Source organism: Heptranchias perlo, chromosome 1, assembly GCF_035084215.1.
Source record: "Heptranchias perlo isolate sHepPer1 chromosome 1, sHepPer1.hap1, whole genome shotgun sequence".
In the NCBI taxonomy this organism is placed as follows: domain Eukaryota; kingdom Metazoa; phylum Chordata; class Chondrichthyes; order Hexanchiformes; family Hexanchidae; genus Heptranchias; species Heptranchias perlo.
The window spans coordinates 188,927,701-188,940,236 of NC_090325.1; the positions used below are offsets into that span (position 1 = coordinate 188,927,701).

Here is a 12,536-nt window from a genome sequence, read left to right on the forward strand (position 1 = left end):
AAGCTGTTGTCATTCTGATGCTACTGGGAGGCTCCAGAAAGTAGGTCAGCATCATTTTGCCTCTTGATTTCCAAGTGGTGTCCAGGATGTCCTCTTGCATCATGTCATTTGATGGAACAAATGCTCTCTTGAAGCTATTTCTTCCAATAGTGTTTACTAAAAAAAGAACTTGCTTTTATATAGTGCCTTTCATGACCTCAGGATGTCCCAAAGCACTTTACAGTGAATTAAGTACTTTTTGAAGTATAGTCACTGTTGCAATGTAGGAAACGCGGCAGACAATTTGTACACATCAAGGTTCCACAAACAGCAATGTGATAATGACCAGATAATCTGTTTTAGTGATGTTGGTTGAGGGACAAATATTGCCTAGGACACCAGAGGGCATTCCCCTGTTCTTCTTCGAAATAGTGCCCTGGATCTTTTACATCCACCCGAGAGGGTAGATGGGGCTCCCAGTTAATGTCTCATTGAAAAGATGACACCTTCAACAGTGCAGCACTGGAGTGTCAGCCTAGATTTTGTGCTCAAGTCTCTGGAGTAGGACTTGAATCCACAACCTTCTGTCTCAGAGGAGAGAGTGCTACCACTAAACCACAGCTGACACTGACAAGGGGAGATTCATCAAAAAGTTGGTCAAAGTGGTGGACTTTGAAGGGGTATTGAAAGCAGAGAGAGCGATGGAGAAGAGAAGGAAACCCTATGAGTGGGGCCCAGGTGGCTGAAGGCTCTGCCATTAATGGTGAAGCAAAGGGAGGGAGGGATTCCGAATAGCATGACTCAGAGAACAGAGTTCGGAGAGGGGTATTGGGCTAGAGGAGGGTGTGGCGATAGAGAGGGGCGAGGCCTTGCAGGGATTTAAAGATGAGGATTTTAAACTCACAGTGGTGACACTTCCCATAATGCTTCTCTTGCCTTTTAAATTATTTTCTAAACAGTGTTATCGCCTAGAATTCTGTGCCTTGCATTCAAAAATCCATGGTTTTGGAGCAAGGAAATGAGCAGAGTGGCAAATGTACAAGTAACTCATTGATACCTCAGTATGAGTTTTCAGTTTTATGCTCACAAGAGCCAGAATCAATGTAGTTCTCACTGTAGTTTTGCTCCCTGAAGTACAAAAAAAATCTCTTTGTAAAATGGGTTCATTTAAGATTCCAATAGAATCATGGTACCTTTGTCAAAAGTGTGTATATAATCGTCATCTTATCAATAGCTGGCACAATGGTTTCTATGGTAACTGTGCATTATTTAAGAAATAAGTTTTCTACCAGGGATAGATGTAAAATTACATTAAGATTGAACTGGCGAATCTCAATCCTGAAATTGGTCCTTACTGACATCTGCCATTTGGGAAGCTGTTGTCTCCAATAATATTTGGAATATAGTATCACCATCTCATTTTTTCTCTCCAGTGCTAACTAGCGTTTTACCTTTTATTCTAAAATTTCACATAATTAACTTGTAAATAGAGCTTACAATCTGAAGCACAAAATTACATAAACAGCAAGATTAAGATTTGAGTGCTGAATTTTGGGGATAGGTAAACAAACAGGTCTAAAACACAGGTAACTTCTTCATATAAAATACCGTTCTATGTTTGCTCGTGACTATGAAATCAGTTTTAAAATTCTAATGGGCATTCTGGCCTGGATTGAGGTGACCTCTACAATTAAATGCCCAATAGTTATCTTATTATGTAGTCTGCTGTACTGTCTCCCCTCAGATTCTCCAGTTGCCAGCATTTTAGACATGTTTATTTTCCATCTCCTGAAATCCAGTACTCAAATCTTAATCTCATTATTTCTGCAATCTAGTTGTCCCTTTATGTTAGCTCACTGCTGCCAAATTGGAGAAAGCAGGTAGGAGGACAAGGGCAGCTTTAGCCTTCTTGTCACCGTCTTTGTAATTTTTCTCCCAGCATTGTAAGACTTACTTACAACCTAGCTGAAACTTTAGAATAAAAGACTAACGTCCCCAAGTGCTATATAGTCAATGAAATACTTTGGAAGTGTAGTCACTGTTGTAATGTAGGGAAATGTGGCAGCCAATTTTAACGTCTTTAAATTTAAATTGGTCCAGCGTCTCATCCGAAAGACGGCACCTCTGACAACACAGCACTCCCTCAGTCCTGCACTGAAATGTCAACTTAAATTATGTACTTAAGTCTCTGGAGTCAGGCTTGACCTTATAACTTTTTGACTCAGAGGCAGAGAGTGCTGCCACTGAGCCAAGGCTGACACCTTGATAGGAAAAGATAAAGTGTTATTTTTCCACGGTTACTATGAGTCAGTAAGTACTCTAAATATGATGTGGAGATGCCGGTGATGGACTGGGGTTGACAAATGTAAGGAATCTTACAACACCAGGTTATAGTCCAACTGTTTTATTTGAAAATCACAAGCTTTCGGAGGCTTTCTCCTTCGTCAGGTGAGTGTGGGATTCCATGGAAGGTTACCGCAAATGCTTGTGATTTTCAAATAGAACAGTTGGACTATAACCTGGTGTTGTAAGATTCCTTACATTACTCTAAATATCACTAGGGACAACAGCTAGCCAGAACAATAGAAGCAATTGACAAATTTGAGCTGTGCATGTACAGCTGGTAAATATACAAGTTTAATCTTGTTCATTACTAAACTCAGACGGTAGATCTTGTGAATTAATTAACTTCAACTCTACAGAATAAAAGATAAAGGAAACAACTTGAATTTATATAGAGCCTTTCATGCCCTCAGGACATCCCAAAGTGCTTTACAGCCAATTACATACTTATGAGGTGTAGTCACTGTTGAGATGTAGGAAATGCAGCAGCCAATTTGTGCACATCAAGATCCCACAAACAGCTAATGACTAGATAATCCGTTTTTCAGTGATGTTGCTTGAGATATTGGCCAGGACACTGGGAGAACTCCCCTGCTCTTCCAAATAGTAAGGAGTCGCACAACACCAGGTTATAGTCCAACAGCTTTATTTGAAATCACAAGCTTTCACCTGACGAAGGAGCAAAGCTCCGAAAGCTTGTGATTTCAAATAAAGCTGTTGGACCATAACCTGGTGTTGTGCGACTCCTTACATTTGTCCACCCCAGTCCATCACCGGCATCTCCACATCATGCCTTCCAAATAGTGCAGTGGGTTCTTTTACGTCACCTCCGACAGTGCAGCACTCCCTCAGTACTGCATTGGAGTGTCAGTCTAGATTATCTCACTGGAGTGGGACTTGAACCCACGACTTTCTGAGCCAGGTGGACATCAGGTCTAAAGAGGTTGGAAAGCTTGTGTTAGGGTCGATTCAACAGGTCTTTCTCGTTCTCTTCCCACCCCCTCCAACAACACTAACCCCTCCACCATATATTGGTATTTAGTTATAAAAAAACAGAAAATGCAGGAGAAGCTCAGCAAGTCAGGCAGCATCTGTGGAGAAGGGAACAGTTAACGTTTCAGGTCGAAGACCTTTCATCACAACTGGAAGGTGTTAAAAGAGTTAAAGTTTTTTGAGCAAGTAATGGATTTCAGTCGCAGGTAGACGTACTGGAATGAAGAGATAATACTGGTCTAAATGCTGGAAGCCAAGCAGCACTCGGTGTAGAAGCAAATTGGAAATGAATGAAAATGAATGAACCGACAGCAGTTGGTGGGTTTCGTCTGACGTGGTTACGCCGAATCCCAGGTTTGGTGCTGCTTGCTGACGCGCAGTGCTTTTTGCACTGAGGATTCCGGTGAGTGCATGGAGCCCTTTAAATTACAAATAAGAATTTTACCCTGCGTTTGGCACGAACAGCACAAAATCTGCCAAAAATTTTAAAAAAACACAGGAAGATCTCCTCTGGCGCCTGGGTCTGGCTCTTCACTTGAGCCCCCTTTTGAGTTGGATTTTAAAAAAAAAATAAATTGCTGCAAGGTCAGATTCTGAGCTCATAGGGAGAAGCACAAGAAGGACGGCTGGAGAGCGAGTGGGAAACTGGGGGGGAGAAGAGGTGAGTGTGTTTTTTAAAGATCTTGGATTCCCATCTAACAGCCGCAGTGCTCTGCAGTGGCGGTCTCTCCGAGCTGGGTCCCGGTCAGCCGCTGTCTTCGTGCCGGACTTGCCTATGACCGGGTTCCCCTTCTATAAGTGAACGCCGATGGGGGAAGCAAAGCGCTTGATGGCTCGCTACCGCAGCGGGAGGTTAGGCGGGCAGGGCCGGGCACCGGGCTGTGCTGGAGCTGCTCTGGGTCTGTGTTGTCTGAACACCTCGGGGTGAAAAGGGCTTTCCTTTCTCAATACAATGATCGCCGTGTTACCGGTGTGGGGAATGCTGTGAAACGGGAACCTTTTGTACAACTTTGATATAGATGTGGACGGATAGATGGATGGATATAAATAGATAGGGATAGAAATAGATAGGGATATATTTCTGTTTCCAATGTTACGCATGTAGGATCTCACGGCTGTGGGGCTGTTGGCTCTCCAACACTCTAGTTTCCAGTTGAAAATACTTGGTTCATAAATGCTCTGTTTGGGAACTAAATGTAGAAATGAAACCGCCCCGTGCTATCCTTCGATTCTACAGAAAGTATTGATTATTCAGGGGATAGCCGGCTATAATAGGAAATAGTGAGCATTATGTTAAATACAAATGAGGAGCTGCAACATGGTCTCTGCGTGTGTCTGTGTCTGTCTATGTATATGTTTGTGTCTGTCTTTGTATATGTTTGTGTCTGTCTTTGTATATGTTTGTGTCTGTCTGTGTGTATGTACCTATGTGTGGATCTATGTCTGCGTGTGTGTCTGCGTATGTGTCTATGTGGGTGTGTCTATGTCTGTGTGTGTCTATGTCTGTCTGTGTGTGTGTGTGTGTGTGAGAGAGAGAGACGGACCATACATAGAATGATTAACATGCAGTACACATTGATCCATGGAAGTCTATCATTCGATGTGAAATGGGCAGGTTCTACCGGCTAATTTATACAGAACGGGGAAAGGACACTTAGTTAGCACGTTAACCTTTTTTTAAAAATCTGATCGAGAGCACTTTAGACAGAATGTACTTTTCAATAAGAAAACAAGTAATCTCTTGAAGTAAACAAGCGTGACATAGATTGTGACACCTCAGTGACAGCTGGTGTACAACATTTCACACATTTAAAAATGGATTTTAAGATGCTATAAATTAGGGATGGTGTAATATCTCAATGGTTAAAATTAGTTTTTTTTCGCTTGATCGAATGAATATGTCCTTTACAACTATTATAATATATATATGACAATAATTCCTTGCAAGTCTCCAATACAGGATAATATAAGGAGTGTCAGATATTTCAGAATGCTTTAGTAAAGTTAATTATTTTTGACTGGAGTGGGGAGGGGTTGTACTTGAATTCTCTTCACTCTAATGCACGGTTTAATTCACATCTCGGATTTCTCTCTCTGATTCCAGGGAAGTGCACGGGCTCCTAAGGAAAATCGCAGGAGAAACAAATAAAAGGCGAACGCTGCAGTTTGCGGGATCGCAGCAGTAGCAGCAGCGAAGATTGCTGGGCCGGATGGGGACTGTACCAGGCGCCCTCGATTCTCAGGCGGTGCAGAGGATAACAGCTGCGGTGGGCAGTGAAGGCTTTGGGCGAAGCTCTTGTAACAACAGCCAACAGAAACCAATCTCTCCAGACCAACAGAAGGTGCCCAGCTCCTCCCCCGCGCAAAAGGAGAGCGCCATCGGCTCGGCCCCTTCTACACTTGAACTCCATCACGCTGAAAGCGATAAGTCCAGCCAATCTTCCAATGGAGATCGTCACAAGAGCGACAGACGGGAAGAACTGGGACACTGGAGGGAGCCGGGTGTAGGGAACAGCAGTCGGGATGGTGCAGAGAAGGAGGCAGTGGCTCCAAACTCATCAGAAATAGTCCCAGGCAAGCAGACAGAAAGTGTGATAAAAGCACAGCAGACCAAGCGTGTTGACCTTGGACCTTCTGGGACCGATGGTCAGCAGACCAAGCGTGCTGACCTTGGACCTTCTGGGACCGATGGTCAGCAGACCAAGCGTACTGACCCTGGACCTTCTGGGACCGATGGTCAGCAGACCAAGCGTGCTGACCTTGGACCTTCTGGGACCGATGGTCAGCAGACCAAGCGTACTGACCCTGGACCTTCTGGGACCAACAGTCAGCAGACCAAGCATACTGGCCCTGGACCTTCTGGGACCGACGGTCAGCAGACCAAGCATACTGGCCCTGGACCTTCTGGGACCAACAGTCAGCAGACCAAGCATACTGACCCTGGACCTTCTGGGACCAACAGTCAGCAGACCAAGCATACTGGCTCTGGACCTTCTGGGACCGACGGTCAGCAGACCAAGCGTACTGACCCTGGACCTTCTGGGACCAACAGTCAGCAGACCAAGCATATTGACCCTGGACCTTCTGGGACTGGGAGTCAGCAGGCCAACAGCCAGGACCTCATAAGAAATAAGGAGGGTCCAGACTCAGGTCAAGAAGTGGGAGGGGGAGATGCACCGTCCCTAGTGGACTCACCCCTCCTGAAGGCTGCCCGGAACCAGCAAGCCGAACGAGATGGCGTTGAAAGGGGAGGCGAAGGGAGGGTTGGGAGTGAGAATGACTGGGAGCAGCTGGATCATGTAATAAAGGATGGACTCCAACCAGCAACTGGGAAAGGAGAAGTAGCCTCTAAAACTAAAACTGAAAACCAAGAGCAGCAATTGGGATTTACACAGGACCGAGAAGCCCCTCCAAAACCTGACGCTGCCTTACCTTTGGAAACTCATGGGCAGCAGATTCCGCCGAAGATATCTCAGGTGTCCGCCCACGACAGTCCCAGAGAACACCAATCAATGGTGGGGACAGTGCAACCGTTAGACACGGGGCCAAGCCAAATGGGGAAAGATCAACAACAACAACAACAACAAGAGTCCAAGTTTAAAGATGCGGAGACAATGACGAGCCAGTCCCCAGGCAGCTCCTTCACTTCCAGTTGGAATAAATCCCATCGGGACGTCGAGGTCCAGGCTGTTCTGCAAAGTTTTGAGTGTAAATCAACTGCGACCAGTCCCATGAGCCCAGCGCTTGGTTGGACGGGGTCCTTAGCGAGTGACTGTCAGGCAGCTCACAAAGTCCATTCAGACAGCAGTAACTCCAAACTCACTGTGGCCAAAGATCGGTCAGTGCGTGACAGTGATATCTACGGGGAGTCGGAACAACTGAGGATAACGTATACCTACACAGAAGGATCTGAATGTTCTGGTATCGTCTGTGAACTCGGCAAGGAGTCTAGTGAGTCAGCGGGGGGAGTCAAGGCGGAATCTTTCTCATCAGAGGTTACTTGTAGAGATAAAAAGGAAAACGAGCAGGGATCCTCTAAAGACTCTGATTGTCATTTAAAAGCTACCTGCGACAACAGGAGTGAGCCACCAAATACCAGAGGAGATCCAGAATATGGACAGACTTCAGGTGTCCCCATTGCTAATGAATTAGAACCTGGTGCAAGTGGAGCATGTGACCGCCTAAAGGTCAAAGTAGAAGCTGACCATTCATCGGCTGCTTCCAACTTACTCAAGGGATCCAAACGGTCAAGCACTCCTTGTGATAAGGGTGAGAAATTAGGCCAATCAAGTATTAATAATGGCATCAGCCAAGAATCTGCCCATCCCAGCCTTTCACATTGTGTGGCTAAGGAATCTGGCCAATCAAAATGTGCTCATGACATCAAGAAATCCGATGTTGCTGCTATCTGCGATAAGACATCTGACCAATCACAAGCCATCACTGATAAATCTGGCCAGTCAAACATTGCTGCTGACAGCAATAAAAAAGATGACCAATCACAGGGCAGCAGTAATGAAGCTGACCAATCAAGAAGGGGACCTGGAATTAGTAAGCAATCTGGCCAATCACAGGACATCAGTAATGAATCTGGCCAATCAAAAATGGGTCCTGACATTAGTAAGTCGCCCATGTGCTCAAAAACAGATGACCACACCAAGAAGGGGTCTGGTAGGTCAAAAATTGGAGATGACATCAATAAAGGATCTGGCCAATCACAAGCTGCTGGTGACATGAGTCTAAAGTCTGGCCAAGCTCAAGGTGTTTCCAGTGTCAAAAAGGAACCTGTTCAGTCAAAGGCAGCCCATGACACCAAAAAGGAAACTAACCAATCTAAGGATGTACATGACATCAATAAGATAACTGTCCAACCGCAAGGTCCTTACAATATCACAAAGAGATCTATTCAGTCAAAAACTGACCAGCGCACCAGCGTGGAATCTAGCCAATCAAAAGGTGTACATGACATCGATAAGAAATCAGTCCAATCACAAGCTGTTCATGACACCAGTAAAGAATCTGGCCAATCAAAAACTGATTCTAACATCAGTAAAAAATCTGCTCAGTTAATAACATTACATGAAAATAGTAAGGAATTTGTCCAATCCAAAGCTGGTCATGCCAGTAATAAGGAGTCTGGTCAATCAAAAACTACTCACCACATCGGTAAGCAATCTAATCTTTTTAAGCTTGGAAAACTGAAACGTACCGTTGACGTGAAAATTGAACAAAAGCAGTTGTCCAGTGAGTCAAGTGAAGAGACGGCACAGTCAAAGAATGTCCGGAATGTGATCTGGGATGAGCAAGGAATGACCTGGGAAGTTTATGGTGCATCCCTTGACCCTGAATCATTGGGATTTGCCATTCAGTGTCACTTACAGAGACAGATCGTAGAGCACGAGAAGCAGATCAAAGTGAATAATCAGAGCAAAAGATCAATGTCTTTAGATGCAACGCCCGGGAGTAATAAAGCCAACAAAAGGAGGCAGCAAAATATATTCAGGACAGTTCTACAGAATATGAGGTCCCCACAGTGTTGTGTTCGTCCACAGCCTTCTTCTGTAATTGACTGATATGAATTGTAGCCGTATTTCAGTAAATCCTCCAAATTGTTAGCAAGGGACTACTTCATGAGACTTTTTTCTGGACTCGCCATTTATGGACAGATGGAATCTATATTACAGATTTTTTTCCTAAAATACATACAGTGGGTATAGTTATTCTACTTGGCCGTTCTATGGTATAGCAGTCTGCTAGAGGCAAATAAAAACCATCCAGATTGGCTGTTAGACAATAATGACCACCATTTGTAGACAAAATGAGTGGTTAGATTTTATTTCATGAGTAAATTAATACTATAGAGGTAACTGGTCTGTGAAGGTTTTATTCTGAAACCTTGATGGGGAAACTCTTGGGCTTAAGAATATGTATCTGCCATTTGATGTTCATGACTATCACGAGGGCCTACAATGCATGAAAACAGTTGATATATTTTAATGTTTGTTAATGCTTTGAGGGAGAAAGGTTATGTATGTAGCCCATGACATTTACAGTTTTGTGTTTCCTGTAGAATTTCCTCTGAAAATCAACTAAGTATTGCTCCATTTTGAAGTAGAGCCAACATTGCAGTTCTCTAGTGTATAGTCATAGAAGTACAGGGTATTAAATGGCTTTCTGATTTCTTTCAGAAAGGAAGGCAACGCTTGTCCCAGATGCATAATTTTCATGTAAAATTAAATATGTGGCTTAATATACTGTATTTAGTAAACCAGAACACTTTATATTGTATAAATATATGATGAGAAATATCAATATTATACATTTTAGCTTACACTTCTAGGTGAAATATATAACTACTTGTACTGGATTTTGGATGACAGCACCAAGAGCTGTCAAGTTTTCTGCCATCCTTTTGTATTGTGTTATTGATGTCAACCATTTACTGTTTGTCTTTTACTAAACCAGTACGCTGTTTCCTATTAAAATCCACTCTATAAACGTTCCCCTAAATATAGTGAGTGACGAGAAGTAATGAGTGACTAGTCCCTGGTGGCTGCCTAAAACAGGTGTTAGACCCCTTATATATGTAAATGAGGGGCCTAATGCCTGTTTTAGGTCCCCTTGTCAAAATTGGATAGCAAGGAGCAGAGCAGGTGCCCCTAAGTTTAAAAAAAATTGTTGCTGTGGAGCTAGGAGGAGCAAGAATGCTCCCCCTACTCCACAGTATCCCAATCACCCCCTCTCCCTACGTTGCAGTTCCACCACCCCTCCCATTCCTTCTTCCTGGGACATACAAAGAGGCCTGATATTCATTTTCTTAAAATGAGCGAGCTGCCTATGGAGGCATGACTGCCGCTGACAACTCACCCAAATAATGTTATTGAGGCTCGAGGTCCAATTTTAGGTTGGCCTCGGGCCTTGAGTCTCCCGGTTGGGGTGCGCGTGTACAGTGCCCATTTTGAAAAAGGGCCACCCCAATTGCTTTTTGATATATTTTGGTGGTCAACTAACTGTGCAAAAGCTTAAAGAGCAAGTTGAGGTTTCCCAATCCACTTGCACATTACTCATCCATTCAGATCAGATATTGCTTCCAGTAGATTTTACCCTCCTAGGCTGTTTCATGTGCTGAATTGAGTCCATTTAGAATGGCATTAGCTAAACACTTGCAGCTCAGTTTAGTCATGGTTTACTGATTCAGTGGTATCTTTTTAAAACTTGTTTAGGGGACTGGGTGACGTAGTGAGTTAACACATTGTACTGTCATCTCTGGGGCCTGAGTTTGAATTCGGGACAAATTAATAGGTCGGAGGTCTCTTCTTTCTGTTTCCTGCAAGGTTAAGTGAACTGGTTCTGTCTGAATCCAGTTCTCTGTGGGCAAGGAACCAAGACAAACCTTTCAAACAACTCATCACAAACTGGCAATATTGCTCAGAGAGCTCAAAGACGGACAGTGTAGGAAACGAAGAATAAAATTCACACGGGTGCAGTAGGAGGTTGGAGCAGAAAAGAGGCCTTTACTGTGTAGTTGATCAGAGGGTGCTTAATGCTGACACCAAGTGACAAAAATTGGAACCGTTCCACTCCCAGCAATTCTTATCCTTCACCTTTATGAATAGAAAAATTTAACATGAAGGTTCTAAGATGACTAAAGTGAAATTATTCACTGTTCAAAGTTCAATGCAGATTTGGTCATAAGGCCTCAACATTCTTGCAGACAAAAACAACAATCAGTGCTGACGTCTAGAAAAGAATCAAGTTTGCACCTCCTCACAAATCGAAATCAATTACAGTTGATTTAACATTGATAAAATTAAGTTTGGTCCCACTTTTTGAAGATGTAGGATGGAAGTGGAGAATTAATCCCATCCCAGATGGTCTTGTAGCAATCTGGGACAAAATAGTTGACTTTATTAATACCCCAATCGCATGTTATCTTACTTCTCATCCCTTGGAAAGACTCAAAGGCAAAGTCACGACAGACTTGGTCTCTCTTCCGCCTTAGCAAACTTTCCTGTGCAATTGGAAAACTGAAGAAGAAATGAACTTGAATACATAATTCAAAGATCTCTTGGAGATAGCTATAATGGAAAGGATTCTGTAAGGATGAGCTGTGGTTTACTTTGAAACTTGGGCCCTGATTTTAAAGTGGGGGGGCGGGAGAACGGGTACGATATGCACGAGCCCCAAAGTGGGTGGTGCACCCGGGGAGTCCGCGAATGGGGATCTTAACAGCCGGGCCTCATTTACATAAATATTCCCGGCCAGATCCACGACCTGGCTGGCGGGCGAGAACAAGAGATCGGCAGGAGGTCGCAGCCGGAGACCTGTGGGAACGGTCCACAGGCAGTCAGGTGAGGGGGCGGGGGAGGGGTGCTGTGGCCGCAACAAGGGCGGTGGGGGTTAGCGGGGGGAGTCCAGGGCAAGGGAGGCACAAGGCTTCCTTGTGAGACCTGGACGAGCACTCCTGCTTCTCCCGACCCACGAGGAAATAAGGGCCCCGTTGGTCCTCTTTGGCCCACGATCCACCTCCCGACAGGTTTGCCTAAGGGGGAGGCCCTCACTGCTCCCCTGCTCAGGCCTCGGACATCGTCGGACCCAATCTGCACATTTAAAGAAGGATTCCGTTTCCTTCCTGCGAGTGTCCTGCTCAAAAGTGCAGGTTAAGATCGGAGACATGGCGGGAAGGCAGTGGGATCAGTAAGTGAATGGTCTTATTTTAACTGCTCTCCTCACCCAGTTCCTGCCAGGCGGGGGCAGTTAAAATGGGGCTCTGGAGTCTCTTGAATGCTGTCAGTGTATAATACGCAATAATGGACTGGAGCATCTAACCATACTTGGTGCTCTCTTGGGTTCTATCTGTTCTGCTTGACTTATTGCAGATGTGCTGATGTATGAATCATATTTCCATAAATACTTAAACAAGTATTTCCTATCTTTTATAGGCACTGCAGATATTTGAGCTGAGGCTATTCACTCAGTGCCCATATATCACTGCAATCTTGTTTATTTCTGTTGTTTTAAAAAATTATTCCATTGTTAATAATTGTTACGTATTGTATTTTTACATTTCAATCTTTTTCTGTTAAAAAAAATGTAATAAACGCAAAAGATAAACAGGAAGAATTTTTGTTTTCAATTTTCTCCCAAAGGCCTTGAATTATTCTGTGATGTGCTTTAAAAAGGACCAGCCATCCTTTAATGCTTTGAGGGAGTGGTCATTT

At 44.0% G+C, this 12,536-nt stretch overlaps 1 protein-coding gene across 1 annotated transcript; it reads left to right on the plus strand.

Moving 5' to 3' along the window:
- Positions 1-5,437: 5,437 nt before the first annotated feature.
- Positions 5,438-11,670, plus strand: LOC137330072 (dentin sialophosphoprotein-like). Its single transcript, XM_067994466.1, has one exon. It carries the CDS (start codon positions 5,526-5,528, stop codon positions 8,886-8,888), a length of 3,363 nt encoding a protein of 1,120 aa, XP_067850567.1. The 5' UTR covers positions 5,438-5,525; the 3' UTR covers positions 8,889-11,670.
- Positions 11,671-12,536: the final 866 nt, after the last annotated feature.